The 25,925-nt window shown below is 38.8% G+C and overlaps 1 protein-coding gene across 2 annotated transcripts in view; it reads right to left on the bottom strand.

The window, feature by feature from the left end:
- Positions 1-14,197: 14,197 nt before the first annotated feature.
- Positions 14,198-25,925, bottom strand: part of GTF2H1 (general transcription factor IIH subunit 1) — a 30,111-nt gene continuing 18,383 nt past the window's right edge. For both annotated transcript variants that reach the window (XM_007434963.4, XM_007434962.4), the window contains exons 6-15: positions 24,115-24,264; positions 22,505-22,584; positions 21,258-21,388; positions 19,648-19,735; positions 19,442-19,530; positions 18,864-18,981; positions 17,972-18,062; positions 16,740-16,855; positions 15,646-15,738; positions 14,198-15,039 (exon numbers count right to left, since the gene is read on the bottom strand). In XM_007434963.4, coding sequence (XP_007435025.1) covers positions 14,953-15,039; positions 15,646-15,738; positions 16,740-16,855; positions 17,972-18,062; positions 18,864-18,981; positions 19,442-19,530; positions 19,648-19,735; positions 21,258-21,388; positions 22,505-22,584; positions 24,115-24,264 — 1,043 coding nt within the window. In that variant the 3' untranslated portion in view covers positions 14,198-14,952. The remainder of the gene's footprint in view (positions 15,040-15,645; positions 15,739-16,739; positions 16,856-17,971; positions 18,063-18,863; positions 18,982-19,441; positions 19,531-19,647; positions 19,736-21,257; positions 21,389-22,504; positions 22,585-24,114; positions 24,265-25,925) is intronic.

Below are 25,925 nucleotides of genomic sequence, written 5' to 3'. Positions count from 1 at the left end.
ATTCACTAGGTCCCCCCATGTGGTTCTGGGATTTTTGCTCACCATTCTTGTGATCATTTTGACCCCACGGGGTGAGATCTTGCGTGGAGCCCCAGATCGAGGGAGATTATCAGTGGTCTTGTATGTCTTCCATTTTCTAATTATTGCTCCCACAGTTGATTTCTTCACACCAAGCTGCTTGCCTATTGCAGATTCAGTCTTCCCAGCCTGGTGCAGGTCTACAATTTTGTTTCTGGTGTCCTTCGACAGCTCTTTGGTCTTGGCCATAGTGGAGTTTGGAGTGTGACTGTTTGAGGTTGTGGACAGGTGTCTTTTATACTGATAACAAGGTCAAACAGGTGCCATTACTACAGGTAATGAGTGGAGGACAGAGGAGCCTCTTAAAGAAGTAGTTACAGGTCTGTGAGAGCCAGACATCTTGCTTGTTTGTAGGTGACCAAATACTTATTTTCCACCATGATTTTCAAATAAATTCTTTAAAAATCAGACAACGTGATTTTCTGGATTTTTTTCCTCATTTTGTCTCTCATAGTTGAGGTATACCTATGATGAAAATTACAGGCCTCTCTCATCTTTTTAAGTGGGAGAACTTGCACAATTGGTGGCTGACTAAATACTCTTTTGCCCCACTGTAACTCAATTGGTTGAGTTTGCTCGCTGAACCATTTACTGTATTTGCTAGGTTCATACAGTACGCTTATCCTCAAACCAGCCTTCCCTTTTTAGCCTACTGTGTTGTGTGAACTTAGATTATGATTTGGTGCAATGTTCTCTCTAAGCTGACATCCCTCCCGCCCCAACCCAGTTGCTGTTTGGAAGATATTGCTGCACGTGCGTCTGCTTCCCTAGTTTAGAGGGTGTACTGGTTTGCTGTGGTGTGAATCTAGGCAATTGGGTTAATTAAATACCTCATTCAGTAAACAATGGCTTGTTGGATCCTACAAACACAGCAGGATACAAGATCTTGTTTACAGAACACTCTTAACCATAGGCATCTGTGAAGGATGATAAAATGTGTGATATAATATACTGCAAACCCAGTGACTAACATACGTTTGTCTGTCTTCAGGATTCAAAGGGTGGTGGTGGTGGTTGTGTCATGATGCCACCAACACATTTGCATTTGCATTTCATTAGAGTTATCTGTGGACACCTATGTGCTTAGCCATGGTATGTTTAAACATGGTACATTAAATAAGCCTTCATTGTCTGGGTTTGTATTGTACCCTAAGCTCATAATGACAGTTGACAATCCATGATAGGTGGATACACATAGTGTGTTAAGCTCAAACCTATTAAACAACAGGGAAGGGAGGTATGGGTTGATAGGTGAACCAGACTGCTCAACTGCAGTACTGCTGTGCTTGAGTACTGGTGCCTTGGTACAAATGTCCAACAAAAATGATTTTCATAGTGCAAGTGATAAGAGTTACTCAACTAGAATGGTAGATGATTTTTGCAGCCTAGATCTAGAAGCCTTACTTTCATTTTCATAGTCTTTCCACTAGCATGGACATTAGGATTATCAGAAATAAAAGTTCAACACATAAGATGACAGGTTAAGGATACCTCGCCATGGAGTGAGATATCATCAGTATATATCACCAACTATATCTCTCTGCCCCTGGTGAATTAAGTGATGCCATGAATTTCCTATCCCAGTGTCTGGAGGCTGTGAGGGTCTGGATGGAGAACATCAGGCCTCAGCTGAACCCTGGCAAGACTAAGTGGCTTTGGGTTTTGGGGCCTGCCAATTCCAGGACTATGCCATCTTTGGTGGTGGACGGGGTTGCCCTGCCCCAGACAGACCTGGTGCACAATCCTGGACTCACAACTCCTGCTTGTTCCTGGATTGGAGGGCTCTGCTCATAGTCACTCATGCCCTAATCATCTCCCAACTGGATTACTGTAATGTGGTCCACATGGGGCTGTTCTTGAAGAGTATCCAGAAGCTTCAGCTGGTGCAAAATGCAGCGGTGCGGGCAGTTAAGTGAGCTTCTAGTACAGCACATATTACATCTCTGCTCTGCAAACTGCATTGGTTGCCAGTCTGCTTCCAGGTCCAATTCAAGGTGCTGGTTTTGACCTTTAAAGCCCTTCATGGCATGGGGCCAGGTTATTTGAGGGACCACCTCTTCCCAGTTATATCTGCCTGTCCTATCAGATCTGGCAGAAGAGGTATCTTGTGGGTCCTGTCTGTTAGGGAACTATACTTGGCAGGCCCTAGGAGGTGGGTCTTCTTTACCGTGGCACTTGCCTTATAGAATATTGTCCCCTCTCCTTCTCCCCTCAAAGTGAGGTCAGCTCCTTCCCTACTTATTTTCCAGAAGTTCTTCAAGACCTGGCTTTGTCATCAGGCCTGGGGATCCCAGGGGACTGGTGAGATCTTGAGGTGGCTTCCTTGCTAATCTAATCTCTTGTGTGCCTTATGTTTTTAAAACGTTTTAATAAAAGTTTATTGACATGTTTATTGTTTTATAACTTTGTTGTATAATGTCCAGAGTAATTCCTTGTGAGATGGGCAGCCATATAAATTAGATAGAGAGACAGACAGACAGACAGACAGACAGACAGACAGACATAATCTTATGTGGGGATGAATGATATAAATGACAGAAAGTAATAAATAATAAGATCCCATCATTGCTCAATACAAGAAGAGTGTCCATTGTTACTTTTAGAAGGGACAACACCTTCCAACCTATTCTGTTTCTGTTCTATTCTGTTTTATTGTCTCTTCCTGGCCTTCTCTCCCTCCCTCCCTCCCTCCCTCCCTCTTTGCTTTTCCTTCTTTGTGGTTTGTGGTTCTGATGGAAATGAAAGAATGTGTGAACCATTGTGTTTGTTTAGTAAACATTTTGTATATCATAGTAAAATAACCTAAAACAGCCAAGAAACTTATTATTTATTTATCTATTAAATTTGTTATGGCTGCCCACTCCAGTAGACTCTGGGCAGCTTACAAAATTCAAATACACAGTTAAAACAATTCAAAAAGCATAAAAGAAAATGGACAGCCCCAACTAAAAACAGCCATAACAATAAAAACATACCAGGAGCCCAACAAATACATTAAGCCCAGGCCTGAGAACCCTAGGCCTTCTCTTAGGGAGGAGATGCTGGTTTAGGAATTATATTCAGATTGTAATACCAGGTTTTAAATACTAATTCTAACATCATTTTGTGGATTGCTTTCTTGTAATATCTTCAACCACTCATAGTATTTTCTAATCTTATTATAATGGGGTTCATATTTATAATCTTATCTATAGGAAGATAATACTTTAAATACGGTAGAGCAGTAAACTGATCAACTCATGTCAGTGAACATTTTGAATTTGTGATCTTTGGTGACAGTGATGCTGCAAACCACTGGACTACAAAGTTGCCAAGTGGAACGCAGATTTGGACTACCCCAGTGACAATGAAAAGGTAGCACATCAAGGAGAAGAGTTCAACCTACTCTTCTCTCTGCTTATTTCTACTCCCTGCTAGAAGTTACTCTGTTTCTGGAATAGGCTGCTCTTGTTCCTACTGGAGGGCGATAAAATGGTCTATATTTTGCCTGGCTGGCTGAGGTGTCCTGTCTGTTATCTTGCTACTGTTAATTCTGTCTGCCCTTTCAGGTAGCTAGCTGGAATGCTGAGAGAACAGCAGTTGCCATATTCCCTAGTTTGTTCATGACTTCTCAAACCAGGGATGTAACTCAGAAATACTTCTTAACAGCATTCCCAGCAAAGACTGCATAAGGACATTTCATCTGAGTTATAACCCCTGTAAGAGATATTGAGCGTCCAAAAATAGCATTTTGGAAGGTCAAGAAGGCTTTTCTCCCTGCCTCCCTGACCCTCTGTAAAATCTCTGGAGTCTTAATTTACAGCTATCATACAGGGAGGCTCTTTTTGTTCCAGCAAATAAACATATTTGTTGGTAAGTAGAATGAAGCTCAAGCTCAGATATTTTGGTCACCTAATGCGAAGAGAGATCTCTTTGGAGAAGACCCTGATGCTGGGAAAGATTGAAGGCAAAAGGAGAAGAGGACAGCAGAGGATGAGATGGTTAGATAGCATCACTGAAGCAATGAGCATGAAACTGAGCAAACTCAGGGAGGCAGTGAAGGACAGGAAGGCCTGGCACAATATGGTTCATGGGGTCACGAAGAGTCGGACACGACTTAACGACTAAACAACAAGAACCACTAGATCTCAGCTGCAAACACCCAGGTGACCATGAGATGGTAGCAAAAATTTTAGAGTTACCTGGATTTCTTGCTACTATTTGATGGTCATCCAGATTTTTGCTGTCTAAGTTCTGGTAGCCCTATTTGTAAGCCCCATTGAATTCAGTGGAATTTCATCCAAAATATAGCATCAAAATGCAAATGTAAACAATGATTTTGTTTTTATTTTTTTTTAAGATAATTTATCTTACCTGTAAAGTACTTGATGTGCTTAAAACAAATTGGAACCACCCAATGTACCTGCCATCTGCCTTGAGACTTCTTCAGTATGATGATAGACAATGATTAGCATTATGGGCTGGATGTTGGCTCAGAGGATTAATATTTATTTATTTATTTATTTATTTATTATTTATATGTCACATTTATATAGCCGCCCACCTCACACACAGTGACTCTTATATTTCATGGAAAATATGCATGTAGGTTATCCATTGTTATCCATTGTTATCCAACAATATCCATTGTTGCAGCTGACAGCTTTAAGGAGCAACTGAATTCATGCTTATCAAGTTACCACCTCTGCTTTGGTATTGATAGGAAGAGGAGTGATTATGCAGGGCCCAACCTTTCATTCAGAAGGGTTTTGTTTTTGTTTTGTTTTACATTTTTAAGGCAGGGTTATAGCTGAAATTACAGGTAAACTTTTTAATTTTTTTTTTTTTTTTGGTGGCTTCATTGAGCCCATCTCCTGGTGACTGCATCTGTCTAGTTAAATCAGCATTTACCATCAAGCAAGTGCATCCTTTATTTCAGTTGGGTAACAAGCTTATGTGTGCTCTCTTTCAGAAAAAGGGCATCATTTTGGCAGGAACCACACAAGCAAGCAAAGAAGGAGAGGAAAAAAGTTTTGTGGGGGAGGGGGAAGGAAGTGCTAAATCTGTATGGAAATCACAATCCCCTGAGAACCAAAGAGTAGATATAATTGGTCCAAGAGGCTGAGAGTGGCCTTTAAGAGGTTATCTGTTCAGTCTTCTACTTGGGGGAAATTCTTTGCATACTAGTACAGGCAATTCAGCAAATTCAGATCACAGAATGCCACAAAGAGAAAACAGCAGGAAAATATTTGCATGACATGCTAAGACCAAGGGCCATCTGGGGGTGGGGACTGAACAATGCAATTTAAACCTTGCCCCTTTTTCCCCTGCATTGCACCTGGTCTTCAGTCACATAGTCATGGTCCAAATCTTGACTGGACATTCCTGTAACAAGCAATTGTGCCTCCATCTTACCTACTCTTATGAGCATCTCTTTAATCAAACTCTTGGACTTTCTGTGTCATCAGAACCCAGAGCACCCACCATTTGGGATTACTGAAAGGCTTGAGATAAGGTTTTAATTCCTGTTACTGCAAACCCCAAATGGCAGCTTCCCTGAATTCAGATGATATCCAACCCTTTATTAAAGAGCCAAATGGAATGTGGGTGGGGGGTGGTAGTGGTGGAATATGTAAGATGGTAGTGTGCACAGAAGCAGATTCCTTAGATTAGGGTGTTGGGTGAACACAGATAAGTAGACAAAAGAAAAAAATTGAACCTGGCAGCTGCCAAGATAACTAGCCAATGTTGGGGCTCTCACTGGGCTATAACATTGATTTTCTACTCATGATTTATTAAGCTATAGTTGTTGGGTCTGTACAATATGCTAAAGCACAATGATGGATTGCAAACTAATGCGTCTGGAGTCACACATCCAGAATATCAAACAGTAGTTTGTTTGGCTTTGGCTAATTCTGTCAAGTGAGCCTAGCTAAAAAATTAGAGTAAGTCTTCCTCAAACTGGTACCCTCCAGGTTCTTTGGATTACGACCAGTATTATCTTCCAGCCAATAATGCCAATGTTGGTAGTTACAGTCTACACCAAATGAGAAAGGCTATGCACTTAATAAATAGACTGTGTGTGTGTGTGTGTGTGTGTGCGCGTGTGTGTGCGCGCGCACGAATGAATGAATGAATAAAATGGCTTGCCAGTTCCTTCTTCCTCAGCCTGAGAGAAGTGACTGGCCAAGGTTACTGAACTGGCTTTGTGCCTAAGCAGGAGTAGAACTCAGTGTCTCCTGGTTTCCAGCCTGATGCCTTAACCACTACCCCAAACTGGCACATATGTGTGTATTTATAAGCTTCTCTATGGACTTTGCAGGCATGCAGTCCAATTCTGTGTACAGTATGTTCATTCAGAACTCTGTCTTGCTAAATTCCATGGAATTTATTCATGAATTAGTGCATATAATACTGTACTTAGACAAACTGCAGTTTTATTTTAGTTAGCATCCAGGTGTGGGTTTAGTCAGAGCTGAGAGCGTTTCTGGGTTTGATTTCATAGCAGAGCACAAAATCTTGGATTTATTTATTTTTACTGCATGACAAATATAGTTATATCACTGATGCAGTTGCATGCATGAATTATTTAGAAACTACTTTCAGAATACTGGTAGCAAAATGAACCTCTTAAAAGTTTGCTAGACTATGCTTAAAAATAATTTGTTGAAGCCAAAAGATCAAGGGGAAAAACAGGAAGATTTAGCACAGAAAATAAAATGTAAGATAGATTTGTTTGTTGTTTATTGGATTTCAAGACCATCTGATTCCAAAAATACTCTGAGTTCCTTACAATATTTAAAAGAATACATAATTAAAAAAAGGAACATGATTGTTCAAACAAAACCACATAAATAACGTCCAGTAAAGAAATTGACAGGGGCTCTATAAACACCCTGGTGTCAGGCCTTGGAACAAATCCAGGTCTTAAGAGACTTCCAGAACATTTGGAGGGTAGGAGCCATCCATATTTCGGGAAGGATGCTGTTCCAGGTCAGGGGCTATGGCAGAGAAGGCACATTTCTACAACCCCACAAGATGACATTTATCCAATCATATTGGAAGGACAGAAACAGTTGGAGACAGGGGGTCCCTCAAATAACCAGGCCTTTTGCCATGAAGGGCTTTATAGGTGATGACCAGCACCTTGAATTGCACCTAGAAACCAACTGGTAGCAGTGCAGCTTGCAAAGCAGCAATGGCACATGGGTGTAATGAGAAGCATCCATCAGTGCCCATGCCACTGCATTTTGAACCAGCTGTAACTTCTGAATAGTCTTCAAAGGCAGCCCCACATATAGCACATTGCATTTGTCCAATCTTGGGGAGACTAGGGTGGGAGTAACCATCTGAAGGGTCAACCAGGCAAGGAAACAAAATAATGTTATAGTTCTCACATTCAGGTACCAGATAAAACCTACTTTCCTAGAACAATGTCTAATTTATAAAAGCATCTATTTCTAAGACCTTTATATATATAAGCTATAGAAAATATATATGTCTATACTTACAAAGATCAGAATAGTGCAATCACTGGTATCCCCTGTGAAGTTCCTTGGAAGCAAAAGTTGGATCTTGAATAAGCAGGATAGGAAGAGTATTGAAGCTTTTGAACTTTGTGTCAGAATCCTTGCAAGATTTAATAGTAGATTTTAATGTTGGCTAGTTGGTATTTGCTTTTTACATGCTGAGATTCTGCCATAGTAAAAGGTGGGGGGGAATGGGGGGAAAATGGATGAAACACCGTTAGAGGCAGATGGCTCCTTATCACAGGCGCTGGAATGCTCAAGGCTGTACCAGCGGGAGAATCAGGAGACTAAGGAGGCAAGGGAGGTGAAGGAGGGAAAAAGTAAAAAACAACTTTTGGCGCACACAGGCTTAGTCTTAGCAATGCTTTGGAACTGTACACTTGTTCTCAATAAATGAACTTTCTTTTGAATCAGTATTGGTTGCAAGAGAAGTTACTGGACTTGGGAGCAGCGGGTGGCAGATCATTACACTTTGGTGTTGGAGAAGACTCCTGAGAATACCATGGGCAGCCAAGAATACCAAGAAAACAAACAAATGGATCATCAAACAAATCAACCCAGAGTTCTCACTCGAGGCACAAATGATCAGGCTCAAATTATCCTACTTCAGACACATGATGCAAAGACCTAGCTCTCTGGAAAGGTTCTGGTGCTGGGAAAGGTGGAAGGAAAGAGAAGAAGAAAACAAATAGCAGCAAGGTGGATGGACTCAGTTACAGTCACAATAGATGCACAGTTGTAAGACCTGAAGGACCAGGTTAGGGACAGATTGTCATGGAGAAAATCTATTTGTTTGCTAAGAGTCAACATCAAATTGATGGTAAATCATCAGTCCTTCTCTAAGACAAAATATTAACTGTTTTCTGTAGAATGTTGTCAACATGTACAGCATTATTGTTTATATGAAATGCAAGTTTTCAGGAGCATAAGAATATCCTTCTAGATCAGGCCAAAGTCCAAACTGGTTCAGCATTTTGTTTTTCGTGGTGGTCAGTCAGAAACCCTGGGGTGCTTACAAGCCGAAGGTGGAGACATTTCCTTCTTCTGTTGTACCTAAGCAATTGGTATTTGGAGGAATGCTGCCCCCAACCTGGAAGTCACATTGAGTCTTCAAGGTTAATAAAGGGTTATATTGCAAAAAACAGACTTGTTTTGGGAGTAGCCTCAGTTTCAGCACTTTGGCAGATGGCCATTGACTAAGTGCTACAAGGCTGTCCAAAAACACTGTGCTATTTAGATGGTATCATTGTCACTGAAGTACATCTGCAAAATTTCAAGGTAGCATTACAGAGATTGACAGACTATGGCCTTTGAATATGATGCAGTAAATATGTGTTTTTTAAACCTAACAGTAGGTGGTCACACCATTTGATGCACAAATCCTACACAAGTGTTCAGAGAAAATTCAAGCAATAGAAGAGAATATATATAGCTCAGGGTTGAACTGTGGAGTCTTTGGTGCTCTCTGAGTTTGGTTGTTTGATTGCAGACATTACTCAACTAGATAATATCAGTGTAGTGAGTGTGGGTTTGCTACCTGTTTATATACAATAGCTTGCCCTGCCAGTTTTGGTGGGAGTGTGGTTTTCTCTGATGATGTTACCTAGTTGGGTAATGAAATGTCTGCAAGCAAACAACCAAGCTCAGAGAGCACCAAGGACTCCACAAAATTCAAGCAGTTGTGAATGCTCCAAAGTCACAAGATATGTTATAGCTAAAACCCCTTTTTAGGAATAATTATTATAACAAATTCCTGCCAAATGTAGATGCTGTGCTATATCTCTTAAAATTTTACTACAAGTGGGGAGGAATGGCAATGCAAATAAGCTTTTGGAAGTAAAGAAAATGGTGACATCAGACATGGTGCTCACAAATTATAACTTGCACTTACCAGTGAATTTGACTTGTGATGCTCCAACATATATTAGCATGGTTATGACAAATCATAAAAGATGACAGTGAACCCCTGATAGTTTTTGCATTAGATTCATTCATAGCAGAAGAGAGAACTCTGCACAAATAAGTGCTAAGTTTAGTTTGGGGTGTTAAACACTACAATGCTAGAACTGGTATGGAAGGGAATTTACTCTCATCATTAATCATCAGCCATTACTATCAATCTTCAATCCACAAAACAGATTCCACTTACAGCAACTGCTTGAATGCTTTGGGCTTTGTTCCTCGGAGAACAGAGACACAAAAATGGAATTCAAAAGGACACACATCAACGCAAATGGAGATGGATTTTGTATTTGTCTCTACAGGATAAACCACCTAAAAATGCACATCAGATGGGGATTCCTTTGATATGTTTTCTTTCACGGAGACTGAATCTTCCCACCACAGTTCAGATGATTCAAAGAGAAACCAGGAGAAATCCAACACTGTCTCAAAATGGTTAGCATACATAGCAAAAATCTGTTTATAGGGTTTTATTGCCATGATGAACTTGCATTTGACAGCAGTTGTATTATGTAGTTACTGAAAATCATCGTACAGTTCAAGCTTGGGGCTTGAGCATTAGAGGGTTTACATGTTGGACATCTCAGAGTGGTAAAGACAAAGACACTTGTTTGTAGTTTTGTTTGGTGGCTATAAATAGAACAACAAAACAGCTTGCAAAGAATTGCTTAGGCTGCCAACTTGTCCAAAAGATGCCTAAAAGACCACCATTTACCCATAGGAATGGCCTGCTTTGCCATGGCAAAAAATTCATATAGCCTTTGCAGAGCCATTTATGCACACAACCTTTTTAGTTCGAATAGGCATGTTCGAATAGGCTGGAGGTTTTTCCAGTAACTTCGACAACACTTACTCATACTATAGTTGTATTGAGAAATCTCTTTGGATGGATAGGTGTGGCATTACAATTAAGTGACAATGGATTACAATTTGTAGCTGAAGAGTTTCAGACGTTCCTGAAAAGAATGGAATCAACTTCCTGCCACCCAGCTGCAAAACAATTAGTTGAAAAATTTGCTCAAAGTTTCAAGAATGTTTTTGGAGTGATGTCTGAAGAAAACATTACATTGAAGTAAAAGTTTATGATCAATCTGATTGATGTATTGTCGAAGGCTTTCATCATCCTGGGCACAGAGAGAACTGCTCCTGTCTGTGCTCCTGCTCTCTGAAGATGCCAGTCACAGATGCTGGCGAAATGTTAGGAAACAAAACTTCCAGAACACGGCCACACAGCCCGGAAGACCCACACCAGCCAATCTCATTGATGTTATCTGATGGTATCTCTCATTGTAGCATTTATCAAAAGCAGGTAGTTCTAAGCTTTTATTACTCTGAAGGTGAATCCTCTGATACCTAGACCCACCCAAAAGCCACTAGACATACTGTTTTGCATCAAGTAATTCCATGTGTCTGATTCAAAGCAGATGTCTAATCAATGTAAGTAGTTTCTCCAGTAGAACAATGAATGAATCGTGACATTAATGACTGCCAAAAAAATTATCCAGCCTGCTTTGAAAAACTCAACAACCATCTAGCATTTATTGGTCACCCAAAGATACCTGTGGAAGCAACCTGGTTGGATTACAGTAAGTACAATCAGCCCACAAGATTGTTACATGCTATGGATGATGCCTCAAGCTCCTTGGAAAAAGATGGCATATGTAGTAATGAATGGATCTAATGAATAAAAGGCCACCAAATTAATGGAGCCTGAATCAAGTTATAAACTCATCTACAATCAAAAGTATGGCTGATGTTCCATCTGTTGTATGATTCCTTTCACTTACCTTCTACTAAAGATTTATCAACTTGTAAAAAGGGTTGGAATAGGTATGGGATTGTCAACTATAAAGCAGAGAAAGTAAAAAGAGCCACATTAAGCCATTTTTGTGTGCAGACTGATTAGATTTTTGAATAATCTTAAAATTTCAAACACTGCCCCTCCCAATCATGGGTTACTTACCAGGCACATATTTCAAATTACAGATAAGGAGGCAGACTATGATCTCAGCCATAGTGCCTCAATTGAAAAGTGTTCTGATCCTACAGATGGTCCCAAACACTCCAGCCAGACTGCTGTTGGAAGACCATGATTGTGCTAAGGCCATGGCATGATTTATCCTTTTTATTTTACTGTGAAACCTGCAATTCCCATGCCTTGCATTTTATAGGCAATTCTTACGTCTTTTTACTATATTTAGCCTTTAAGTCTTCAAAAGAAGTTTCACATTGTTAAGAGATTGATCTCTGTGAAAGAGATCTTGTGATGAGTTCCTGATGCCTACTGAAAGTCTCAGGCTTTGACAAGAGAATATAAATGCCTCTTAATGTCTTCTCAGAAGAGGCTATTTGTTTTCAGGAAGGTATGCAAAATCTGTCAAGAGCACATTTTTGTTTCAGTCTTTGCTATTGGATAGAGCAATCAGTTCTGGCAGCATAAAGACCAATACAAATCAAAACAAGATGGGATCTAAGCACAATGTTCAGACAGAAACACATGCACACACACAGGCTCATCTATCTCACCCCAAGGCCTAGAACAACCAGGTCTTCAAGGCTTTATGGAATGCCAACAGGGTGGAAGCCACAGAGATATAATTCTAAAGGACAGGTGTTGCAACAGAAGGCAGGCCTTGGTGTATTAGTGGTACTTCCCTAACATAAATGTTCCATGTCCCAGAATGTCTATCCCTAAATAATGTCATAATTAGAAAAAAGTGAAAAACATTTCCTCTGATAACAATATTGAACTAGTTCTTGTGATTGCCAATGCACTGTATTACTTTTTAAATCTGAAGTAGAAGTTAGAAAATTGGAAATTTCAAGAAATATAGAAATCCAGCCTTTTTGCAGACAAAGTTTGAAAGCCAGTTATGGACCAATGTATTAGACTGTATTATCAGCTTTCTAAAATATTCAGAGGCATAAAACACTAGCAGATACTTGATTCTAGATCTCTGAGTGTAAGAAAAATCACAAAATACATCCTAAAGCACCAGCAAACACTTGAGTAGAGAATTCAGATTTATTCTACAGCTTTTTATCAATGCCAGTGATACAGGTTCTATGAGTTTCTATTAAATATAAGTTCAGATTCCAATGCTTGTATGGTTAGCAAAAGACATTTCACAGTTAATGTTCAAATCACTTATCTGTTTTGGATCATGCTTAAGTAGAAATGGAATCAGCAAGCCAGATGGCAAATGTAGAAGAGAGCTGTCTATAAATAGTATGCCCAGTAGTTGCTGTTGCCACCTTCTGGTAGAAGAATCTTATGGGTCTTATTTGTCAAATAATATAGCCAAAACACTTAATATTTTTGCAACTGTAGTTTTTCTTCAAAGCCTATATATTTGAAATAAAAAACCAGGAAGAAGGCAGTTCATCTTTTGCCAAATGACTATAAATCTAGTTATCTGCCTGAACAAGTTCTGATTAAACCCACATTTATAAGCTTACATAATCTAATTATTGCTCAAAAAAATATCAGTGCAAATGTATTCTTGTCTTCACAGCTCTAAGATGAGCTAGAATGTGTTTGTAAAAGTCAATCTAGCTCTCAAGCCCAATCAAATTATTTGTTTCAGAATCTGTTTCAGTTTGCTCTTTGTTGCAGAGATGATGTTTGAGGATTTGTGTGTAAAATCCGTAATTGGGCACAATGCCAACAAGGTCACCAAAATTAACTTACCCAAATAAATTTAAGTAATCACATACTACCAGAATTATATTTCAGCAAGATGATATTCCCATAGCAGCGTCAATTCTTTATTTTTCATGATTAATTTCAGCTTTTCACAAACCATTTTAACCTGCTGGGAGCAACACAATTAAAATACAAAGGGACTTTTTTGGAGTGGGTAAGTGGGTACAAGTATCATTTTGTAGTACATACCATGCAGCTTCTCTGAAAACAAAAGCAGTAGCAAATTTAAAATTAATGCCTTAAATCTACTCCATAGTATTTCAGTACAGAACAGTGGCTGCTTAAAGTTTTACTTGTTGCTATGTATCAAAATCACTGGCATACACTGAGAGCATGTATACAAGTACATGCTCTTATATAAGGAGAAACTCTTGCAGCTCACAAAGTGATCAGTGCTACAGTGTAGATGGGATAGCAATCCACCATATCAATCCACTGTAAATTAGTAATACAACTCCAGTATTCTTTAATGGGGAGGGGCATTAACTATCTGAATATAATAGAAGGGTTCCACTTTTCCAATATCTGCCAGTAAAATTACTGTTTATGCAGTCATAAGCCTCTGGCTTGTCATTTCAATACATCTTATTACACATAATATAAGCCATTTGCTTGGTCCAAGAATGAACTGTTAATGAGGAAGACATTAAGACAACAAATATAAGGAGTCTGACTCCATAGATTATGCAAAACAAGTTTACTTTTACTTTAGTAAGTCAAGTACTTAATACATGGCAGGTACATTTTAGGTAAGAGTGAACTGCCTCTTTTTTGTATCTAAATGTTGTAAGGATTCCCAATATATTTAAAGATATGGGATAGTCACTCTTCAATGATTATCTAGTCGCCAAATACAGCGCTAACAGTCATCAGGAAAGAACTAAAGAAAACACATTTAAGATTGTTTTTGTGAAAAGTATAAAAGTTATTACTTCTGTAAGTGTTTAAACTTACATTAAAAATGAATTTCTCACCTCCAAACAAAGTCAAGACTTAAAAAAAACCACAGTAGTACACACTCACATTCCAAAGAAAACATGCAAACAATGGCTGGTGAAAATCCTGCATAAAATTCTGCACTGCCTGCAAGTGTGTCTCCTTTGAACACAGCATTTCTCAGTGCACTGACTGATTTTGTAAGGAAACCAGGACAAAAACGTGTCTTCTTGCATCTAAGTTCCTTAGGAATTTGAAACAAATGGTTTTAATTTGTGTAAAATTTTAAACCTGTTTCTAGAAGTACAAACAGAATTCAATAAAATGCTAGGATACAGTAAATAAAGAAATGTTAAGTTCTACCCTGTGCCATACACTTTAAAAAATTAGACGAACAATCTTGGAGTTTATTAATACACCTCTCTTAAAGTTTTTATTTCTGAAAGCAGCTCTTATGAAAATCAAAAGCAGTTCCTGAGTAACTGCAGTAAACAGTGTCTTTTGTGTGTGGGGGTGAGTGTGTGTGTGTATATATATATGTATATTTGCCACTTAGCTGTTCTGGTTTGGTTCCTTTAAACTCCTTAGTTTTCAAGTTTAACCTCTGTTCTCTTCCAAAAAGGTGCAAGCTCAGTAAGCATCATTTTAAAGAGTCTTTATGATGCTGACATCCCCTGCAATTTCTGTAAGATCTACACACAGTTAGTAGTTGTGCTCCTACAGCTATTGCAAATTCTTCCCCATTTAGAAACACTGTGGTCTTCACGTTTTCTTCAACATACGTCGGGACTGCCATGTATGGAATTTATTGTAGGCTGTTTGGAGCATCTCTTCTATGTGATTTACCAGCTGAAAAGAATACAAATTTTATTACAAAAACAATTTCCACTACTACAAAAGAAAATGTGCCACAAGAAATCAGTGATATTTAAGAAATACACAAAGGTAGAATCAAAGACTTCTCTCTCTTTTCCTCTACCAAACTATGTGTTTACTCTTTTATTTTAGCCATTTTAAAGTCAGATATTTTCATTGGCTAACAATTGCAAATAAGATGGGGGCACTTCTTAAATTTGTAGAAAAGGGAACCATATTTGTTTTTAACTTAGATCAAACATCTCTCTCTTGAGGGACAATGGATAGATCAAAATCACAACTAGAGAATCTACATAAAACTACCCCATAAAAGTGGATAACAGTTGCCTGAATTTCAATAGGATATTTTAGAAATGAAAAATATAATTATAGGAAATGTTCCTATGACTCTATAGTGATTGTTCATTCCAGAAACATGTATTCATTTAAAAACTTCCAAATCTATAAAGTCTCACTAATTTAACCAATTTATTTTCTAATAACCAATAAGATTGGCTGAGTTATTTATGAACAAAGCAATTTGCCACTCTTAGACATTATATTTAAGGAGGGTAAGAGAAAAGAATGTTTTTTTCTTACATTTGTGCTTAAATACTGCTTTCGAATTTTCTCTTGGAATGGGCATAGTTTCGTAATTTGAAATCTTTCCAAATTACTCCGCATTTTTACAACCTGAAAGCACATAGAAAATATTAAACAATCACATGGAGCTCTTTTACTTAAATCACACCATTCCTTCAAAAATAATAAATATGAATTTAATATATACATTTTAGTAAGTATCACAGGTGTCCATGAAACAAAAACTGTGTTTTTGTTCTTTGCACAAAAACGTTGTGGCCTTAAAGTTCCAGGTGAGTGGGTGAATTGTGATTCAGCCAAATCAAAGCCTGGAAATCTAGGTGGTTCCATGTTTGGGGTGAGACAAATCTGGAGAGGTCTTATATGAGGAAAGGGGCAAGGCTGGCTCATCCTGTACCCTTCTCTGCATGGCCTAAGTGCCCAACACCACCTGATCTTCCTGCTCGTTCCTTTCCCATGTCTGTTTCCCCATCTTGCATGCTCAGCCAGCTTCTCATCCCATTTTCTCACACTTTCCTTTCTCTAACATCCCTTCAATTGCTTCCTCTTTCAATGACCTTTGTTTTTCCTGCTTCCCCATCATGGAACACCACTACCTTCAGGTCCATGTTGGGATGAAACACAATCCATGCATGTAATGTTTTGCCCATATCTAACATTGCATTGTGTATGGCCTACATTTTAATAATATCACATATTCTGTTTTTAAGCAGATATATCACTACTCTTATTTTAGCGGCTTAAAAGGTTTATTTTATTATTATTGAAATATGCATACTCAATTTAGACTTTATGCCTGATTAAGATATAATAATTTCTATAACTCATTATACCCTTTAATTTCTAAATCCTTGTTGCAATCTAAGCAAGCAACAATAATTAGAAAATATGAGATCCAAAAACTAGGAAATTAATATTAAATTTACCCCAATACAAAAGTTTTTCTTGTGTACAAATAGCCGTACATATCAATGCCCAAATGCCCTGTAATTTTTTTTAATATATGACAGTCATTATAAGAAGCGTGTTTGCTTTTAATTAACTGCTCCCTCTATGAAACACTAGTTAACCTTACTGCAGATTCTTCTTACTTTTTCTTCCAGGAATGGTGTATTAACAGGAAAACAGGACCAGAAGTGTCGTAATAACTCCCCCACTGCAACATACAAGTGCTTCAGTTCAGACTGAACATCATTTGGCAACATCTCTACAATTAACATAAAGAAGGAAAGTACATAGTCATAAAAGGTCTCTCATATGTACTAACAAGATCTCAAAAATTTTAGCTCTCAGGCCAACAATTCCATTCAAGATCTTTCTTCCACAGACACTGAGATTCTTTCAGGTCACAAAAAGCTTCTGATCCAGCAGATGGTTTCCAATGGAGAAAAGGGAAAGAAGGTGACCACCATTACCTGCAAGTCTGCTCTGCAGGATAAGTGGCTAGGATTGCAAGACAAAGGGAGGAACTGGCAAAAAGCACTCATCATCAGCTAAAGTGGAACTTTCCTCAGGCAGGATTCCAGGAAGAAGTGCTGTATCTAAGTCCATATTGTGTATATCTTGACTACTTTCATTATAGATAATATTCCATATTTTACTTAAACACACACATACACACACACACACACACAATCAAATTTGTCACAGCCCATCTCATTGAAAAGCAACTCTGGGCAGTTTACAACGGAGATAAAATCAATTAAAATATAAAAACAAATCTTAAAAATAATACATTCCAAGAATGATGGAATTGGCGAATAACTCAGGAGTGACATCAGGGTGCCAGCCACCCCCAGGATTGATTAAAACTCTTATCGCTCCATGCTAGCTGGCAGAGCCAGGTCTTAAGTCCTTTCCAGAAAACAGGAATATATATATGCAGAGAGACTATGTCATGGAGTGGCTCTGAAATCTTCCTGGGCTTGTTGAAGTAAGTGTGCAAGAGTATGTCATAAGACATGCTTGAAAATCTGAATTTTCTCTCAATGCTGCAGATTAGAAACTGGAGGGGCTGATAGCAAACTCTAAATTCTGTCAATGCTTGGACTGTACAACTAGATGCATTTTAATTTTAATTTTACTCTTTCCAACCCAAGAGAATGTTGGAATATATTAGATAAAGGGGTTTGGTACTCTGTTCATCTCTCTGACTTAGAGTGGAGTTATTTTTGAGAGATTGGAAAGAATTCCAAAAGCCCTGTTCTGCATGTTTTCCCAACCTTGTTTGAAGAGACTGATATAACTACTGTACTGTCATGACCATTTGAGTTGATTATGCACAACTCATTAGTCACAAATAAGCAAGATATCAAGCTCTTACGATTTATGGCTTGCTGTGTTCCACCCTGCATAAGTGCTCCTCCAGGCGACAGGGCTGTAATAGTACTACTGGCAGCACCACTTGAGAGAACCTGGAAGGATAAAGATTTATTTTCAGTTAGTTTAGTAGCAAAAAGAAAACAAAAAGTTGAAATGGAGCTTGAATCATAAGGACTTAGACAAAAATCTATAACAGCTATATATTTCACTACTGAGGTGACAGTTCTTTCGTACCTATATTTACTAGAAGTAGAATATCCTATCTCAATTATTGCCAAGTTATTTTTCAATACAATCAACTAAAACGTAAGGCACAACTAAAATCCATCAAATTAAAGGAAAAGCTAGTCAGAAAATAGTCTGTCTGATATCAGAACCATTGAGGCCAGTAAAGGTTTTTCTCAACTGTTAGGCGCTGTTCCTCTCTCTGGTATCTTTCTTCTTTTCTTGCTCTTTCTAACATCCTCTTCTCTTTCTACTCAACTAGCAGATGAAGGAAAGGGCCCCAGATTTAGCCGGACAATGATTTCTTTGTTCTGTGTTAGCAAATGAAAAAAATGGCACATTCCTCCTGCCTTCCCATTTATCCTGGCCTATCCTTCCCTTCCTCTGCAGTAAAATTTAGACTGTAATCAATAAAATATGTGTACTAATGGCGAATAAATAAATAAGTTAAAATAGGGTTATACATGTAACTGGAGAAATCTCAACAATAATAGTTCCTCTAACTTGCAAGCCAAGTACCCCATGCTTGTTAAAAATCTTTCTGAAACCATTCCACATTCCCTCCAGCAATGTAAATAAGCAGCTTCAATACCCTATCTAATCCCCAAAGGATACCAGGCACTCCATTTTGAATGCTTTTCTTTTAAAAGCAGGAACATTTATCCTACCTGAGTTAATTTGGGTACATAGCCTTCCATTTCTTCTCTAATACTATACAAAGAATTAATAATATCATGGCTAGTTGCATATTGCTGTGACTGAATTGGTGTTGGACCATGGTAATACCTGTTGAATAGAGAAGAGCTTAAAATTAACATTCTGGGAATAAAAACTTAAATCTCAGTATTTTCAGATTATTTTAAGACTTTAGTACCTTTTTCTCTGTTAGTGCCATTTCATCAGCATGACGTAAAAATAGTCTATGCCTAAAAACTGTGAGATCATCTCTCCTACTATCAAAAAAGGTAACAGAGATGATTCAGAAAACTATAGATCAATTAGCTCATTTAGCACAAACAGTAAATTCTGTGCCAGACATCTATATTGGAAACTAAGGGGTTGCCTGTTGTTAGAAAACCTCCTAGTGAAAGAACAGGCTGGTTCAGGGAGGGTTGATTCACTGTTGACTGGTATCTAGTGCTTCAGCATTTTATTGAGAAATAGTCCACTTCTTCTACAGGGTCTCTGTTTACATTATTTACAGATCTCAGGTCTGCACTTTTCCACCTCTCAGGCCAAAACATACCTATCTGATTTCCTTAGATTTAGTGCAATAGTTTTAACGCTGTTGTTGTTTTCTAAATCTTCATATTCAATAGACTCTTGCAGCTTTACCTATAAGAGAAGATATAATCAGGGCTCTGTAAAACCTAGCATAAGAAACAGGATTTGCATTATCCAAAAAAAGGTAAAATGTATATGCTATGCTTTGAATTACTAAGGTAGCCTTACCTTTTTTACCGGTGGCTGAAAGATATCTGAATCCCTAGAGTTTCCATCCATACTGCTGGTCTCACTATAGTGATCATTTTGTGCTTCTCTGAAAACAACAAAGTATGTGCAATTGCTTTGTCTCTGAACATGTAACATAAGTTTAAATCTGCACAATGAATGAATAAAAACCCATTCATCTCTGCATGAAAGCAGAAAACACTTCTAATGTACGATGGAAAAGTCTGGGTAGGTAGGTGAAAGACTTGTTTTGTTCTAGGAAGAGCTTTTTAAGCTTTGTGGGATGTCATTCTGAGATATTCACTAACCCTGGGGAGAAGGGAGTATGTCTGAAATGCCTCTATGCACACGCTGAACTACACTCCGTGTAAAATGTTTTATACCACAGGAGGGAGATGGCAAAGAAACAAATTCATGCAGAAGAAATGACGTGTGGCAAGAACAAGAGCTATAAATTATCTTCCAACATTTACTCCAAAATCAACCCCATAACTCCCTTGGCCAAAGCCTGTATTTTCTTTAAAGAACATCACGCACTTCGCACACAGTTTGAACTGGTTTTGTATAAAGTTTTAAGGGGTTACAGTTCAAAGATCAAACAAGAGTGATTTTTCTGTCAGACACCTCTTTTAGCCAAAGTCATCATTCAATTGTATGCAGAAGCCTGACTCTCATTAACTTGTAAACACCTGTGTGCTACACTTTTGTCCCTAGCAAAATGTCGAATGAAAATACCAGGAGAAACCAGGAGCTAAACAGTATCTGTCTGACAGCATGTGATGCATTTATCCTAAATCTGAATAAGCAGATTTACATCTACCCAGTGTCTGGATGAGCGAATGCCAGTGTGATTTGAATTACATTAAGCAAAGAAAGATGGGATTATAAATGTAGTACTCTTGTTTATATAGCCTGTAAGTTGTCAGAAATCATTTGATTGTGATGGGATAAGAGTGTTATAAATAAATAAAAATTTTCTGAGATATTTCCTAAGTGATAGAATTCATATATGGAGGAATACGTATTTGAGAAAGATGCATTCAGTTACACAATCCTCCACTTGCAAACTGAAATGCTGAAGTTGAGCAATAGTTTTACTTTTTATGATTTTTAAAATACTTTTATAAGTTTAAAAAGTTTAAACATAGATAAAATCATTTTTAAAATTAGAGTTAAGCAAGCAATATTATAATTGTATGGCATGTTTTTAAAAGGGATGTCTTACATGTTTAAAAAACAAACATCAATACAAATAATTTGCCAGTATATACATGGCTAAATGCTAGCTTTTCTCTTTTATTCCTTTCCTACTACAGGATTCATCCTTCTCTTTCTGCTTTCAAATTTGCTCTGGAGAATATCCCTAATCTTCCATATTTGAGAGGTGTTTGGAGAAGAATCAGTCATCAATGATTTTCAAATGGTAATTCTGGTGCAAGGTGCTAGCTGATTTTTTCCAGTTATGTCATAATAAATAAATAAATAAATATGCCATAAACAAACAACTACATTATTAAATCATTGCCTCAGAGATCTCGTGACAATACAAAGGCAGAGAATTCCCAGCCCTATAGTTCCCATATTTAGATTTGGCCTGTGCTGAAACTTACTGTTTTCTGAGACCAGCTGCAAGGACCATGGCACTATGATGATTAAAGCGTTTTATAATAGCAGCGTTGCTGCTCTCCTTTATTGATTTTGTAGAGTTGGATGTGGATGGTGCCAAGGAAACACCGTAACCCTGCCAAAAACAAACAAACCAACCCTAAAATATATGTTGACTCATGACAGATGAAGAACTAATTATTATGTGGTCTAGATCAGGGCTGTGCCAAAATATACTTAACAGTTTTTATAGGAATTCATTTTTTCTGTCTTTGATTGAACAAAGATCAGGCTAAAATAATTTAAATCTAGCAATGTTAGCAGCACAATGTAAAAGTATATAGGATGATTATGAAAAAAAAATCCTAAGGTTTCTATCTACTTTTTTTTTTTTGTCTGCGCTCAGTCATTACTGACCCTGGAGTGACTGCTTGGACGAGTCCTTGCAGTTTTCAAGGCAATTGTTTCGGAAGTGGATTGCCAGAGCCTCCTTCCTAGAGCAGAGCCTAGCTGGCAAGCGCAGGAGGCGGGGTTTCCGTTGCTTCGCACCCTTTTCGGGCGAGCGCGGTTTCACGTTTACTGGCAACTGCTCCCGACTCCCGTGCAAGCGCCGCCAGCATTTTTCCTCCTACACTTTTTCTATTTATGTGCAATTACACGAGGTGTCCTTAAGGGATATATCATGCTATTACAATTAAAAATTGCTCAGTGGGAAAATTTTTTTTCTGAAGCTATCAAATTGCTTTTAGGCCAATGAGCTTTATTTAAAGTTTCCAGTAAGGTTAATGAGAAATATGAATATCAGTTTTTATAAAAATGAAACATGAGTCAATTTGGGTTTCACGTACATGTACGCTTCTTACATTTACACATAACATTTCCTTTAGATCAGTAGTATGTTATAAATTTGCCTAATCAGGGTCTTCTAACAACCAGTACCTGTTAAAGATCCATGCTTGAATAAGATGTGCCACACGTACTCAGATTAAAATCTAGCATATACTGGAAAAGCCCCATATGGAGATTCATTGTAAATTGTCCAATGAGCAACTGAGAAGTGAGTGAATATCACTGCCAAATGTAAGGATAATTCTCATCTATTCTTGTAAATCCAAACTGGTAAGGAAGACTGGCATTTATGAAAGAAGAAACATACTTGCTGTGGCAAAAGAATTATGAATCTCTAGGAATATCCTTTCTGCTCACCCTCAGTATAGAATTTATTTTATATTTTCAAATCACCTGTACTTACTTCATCCAATGATTTATCTTCCAAGGCAGTTAAATCTAATAAAGGATTTTTCACTCCTTGAGAGACCATTGCTTTTAACCCTACAGAAAGAATGAACCAAATTTATATTGGAAATATTGTGTCAGATATATAAAGGATAAATGATTTCAAAGCCCTAAGAACCACAGGACACTACCTTTTTCCAACTTATATTTTTCACCACGTAGCTTAATAATATTGTCAGGCAGTGGTTCTCCAGAATCTCAGAGAATTTTTGCAGCTCTAACTAAAGATTAGGGATTGAACCTAAGACCTTTTGTATATAAAATATGTGGTTTACTATTAAGCTATGGCCCCTCCCATAGAATACCAAAACTTTCCACAGATGGTACTATTTTAAGAAGCTATTAAGATATATAGGTCACAGGAACAACTGTCAGAAAGAGAGAGAATATCCTATTTAGAATTATTCATGGAATACTGACTATTTCATAATGGTTTATGATATTACAATATACTTAACATTAAATATTGGGGAGAATCCACTGGTGCATTTCTATGAGACGGAAATGGAAACAGTGATTCTTCCTCATGCCTGCATCTCACCTCTCATATGAAACAATCAACTGTGAATAATCAAGAACAGAAGGAGAAGATTCTAATATTCTCCACCCAGCCCTGTGAGAGAGTGGAAGCAGCTGTATGCCATTCTGGTCATGACAGACTATAGTCCATCATATGTGCAAACTGGCCCAGTGTGTTTTAGAAGTCTCATTTGAGATGGGTGATGTGGGTCTTCCAGGCTGTGTGGCTGTGTTCTGGAAGTTTTGGTTCCTAACGTTTCACCAGCATCTGTGACCGGCATCTTCAGAGGACAGGAGCACAGACAGGAGCAGTTCTCTCTGTGCCCAGGATGATGTGACCCTAGTGGGTGTTTATAGAGATGAGCAGGGGTGCCTGCGGGGGGGGGGGTGGGTGGTTGTGGGTTAATGAGTGGCTGCTTGTTTTTGTGATTAGCGTATGTGTGTATCTTCCTGGGGGTTAGGCAGGGTTTTTTCTGTTGAGTTGTTAACGAGTGGCTGCTGAGGGTGATTAGCATGTTCATTGTGTGAATTGTTCACGCGTCCTGGTGGTTGATCTGAGTTCGTTGACCTTTTGCAGGCTGTATTTTTCAGGATTGGTAGCCAGGTTTTGTTGATTTTTAGACTTTCTTCTTTTTTATTGAAACTGTGCTGGGGTTCGTGAATTTCAATGGCTTCCCGGTATAGCCTGGTATAGTGGCTGTTGGTGTTGTCCAGTATCTCTGTGTTTTCAAATAGGATTTTGTGTCCAGTGTGCTTGAGAGCATGTTCAGCTACTGCAGATTTTTCTGGTTGCTGTAGTCTGCAGTGTCTTTCGTGTTCTTTTACCCTGGTATGGATGCTGCATTTTGTGGTTCCAATGTATACTTGTCCGCAGCTGCATGGTATGCGGTATACTCCTGCAGCGGTGAGGGGGTCCTCGTTAACAACTCGTTAACAACTCAACAGAAAAAAACCTGCCTAACCCCCTAAAGTCACCTAATACATATAGTTTAGTTCTTTTAAAATTAACACAGTTGGCTATGAATACAACAGTGCTCTTGCACATACCCTTTTCATCCATTTTGGCACATTCAGCAAAAAGGTCCTTCGATCCTGCATTCAATCTATCTCTATGGAAATAATGAGATTGGAAGAATCGTGTCCAGAATTCTTTTTCTGTCATATTGTGTGGAACATTTTCTGCATATTTAAGCTTTACTATAATAAATATAAAAATTAAGACTTAATAGTTATCATGTAATCACAAACTCATTTATCAATTTAAGATATTGGATTTCAGATGAAAGAGCGCATCAAATCAAATACAGATCATTTGGCATGCAATAAAATGCTATTCGGTGTTGTTTCCTGAAGCAAATACAGTATAGGCAATCCTTGACTTACAACCACAATTGGGACTGGAATTTCAATTGCTAAGTGATGCAGTCGTAAAGCGAGATATCACGTGACTGCATTGCTTAGTGACCACAATCGCAGGTTATTAAGTGAGTACCCACGCCAATCCAAGCCATTCTGGGCTTGGTCCCTCCCAGCACCGAACCTCAGTAAGGTTAAGGGACTGCCTCCAACTCCCCCGACCCATGTATTTCCCCCTCCATCTCTGCCCTTTTGGCTGCCCTGCACCCTGTCTTGCAGGATGGCAAGCAGCCCCAGAACTGCACGGCTCTGGGGCTGCTTGCCACACTCAGGAAAGCTGTAACCGCCCCAGCCCCAGTCACTCTCGCCACCCTGTGCTCCGAGACACCTGCCGCTCTGTGCTCCACCGCCCCAGCTGACCTTCATCATCTTCTTGCTCCTGCTGCTGATGAGGGGCGCCCGGCCTGGCTGCTGGGCCAGGCTGGGGCTGGGCTTCATGCTGCGAAAAAAAAGCCGAAAGCAGCCCCTGAGCTGCAGCATGCCAAAAAGCTCCTTTGCAAAAAGCTCTTGGACAGGGCTGGGTTTCATGTTCCCCCCACCCAAAAAAAGAAAAAGAAAAAGAAAAAAGCCAAAAGCAGCCCCTGAGCCATGTTGTGCCAAAAAGCCCCTTTGCCTTTGCTCCTTTGGGCTTTTCTTTTTTTAGAATGCAAAAAAAGAAAAAAAAATCGGCTGGGGCGGCGGAGTGCAGGGCAGCAGGAGGCCAAAAGGGCATATATGGGGGGAAGTAGGGATATGGGGGGAGTTGAAGCACCCCTGCAGTCATAAGTGCAGGCAGGCTGCCATGTGCTCAAATTTTGATCATGTGACTGCAGGGGTGCTGCAATGACCGTAATTTTGGACACGGGTCATAAGTCCCTTTGTTTAGCGCCATAACTTCGGTCGATGGACCAAAATCAAGGACTATCTGTATTCTTTTCCACATAAAGAAACCGAGTATTTCAGCACTGGAAATCAGAGTCTTCAATTTAAGGGACACACAGGTTCTGTTCTTTAACGTTTAATACTACTCTCACCATCTGCTCAAAATGCAGAGTGACATTATCATCATTGTACATCATACCAGTAACACTCAGTATCATATACATATACAGTGCCTGTTGGGACATATGGTCTGGGTGGCTCACTTCTTGGCCGGCTCACTTCTTGGCCTGCTCACTCCAGGATCTTTCCCAATGAGATTGTCTGTGATATATTTGGGGGTTATCAGGCAAGGCAGAAAACCTCACCAGGCAAGCAATGAATAAACTGCGCTGCCAGGAATTAGTCTAGGAGAAGGAGAATGATAGAAAACTTTCACTACTGAACTCCTCTTCCAAACTTCAACCATTTGAAGTGCCTCTATGTTCTGCCTAATAGTGATGTGGCACTATAATGAAAAAAGAAGGCTCCATCAAAGAATGCTCCCCAAAGCATAGACCAGGATTCTTGTTTAAAGCTGGCCT

The sequence above is a fragment of the Python bivittatus genome, unplaced genomic scaffold (assembly GCF_059951505.1).
Source record: "Python bivittatus isolate LINGU-HERP-01145 unplaced genomic scaffold, Pbiv_v1 ctg000480_np1212, whole genome shotgun sequence".
Classification (NCBI taxonomy): Eukaryota; Metazoa; Chordata; class Lepidosauria; order Squamata; family Pythonidae; genus Python; species Python bivittatus.
Note: the sequence above shows the minus strand (reverse complement) of the source record. Positions and strands in the feature narration are given on the sequence as shown.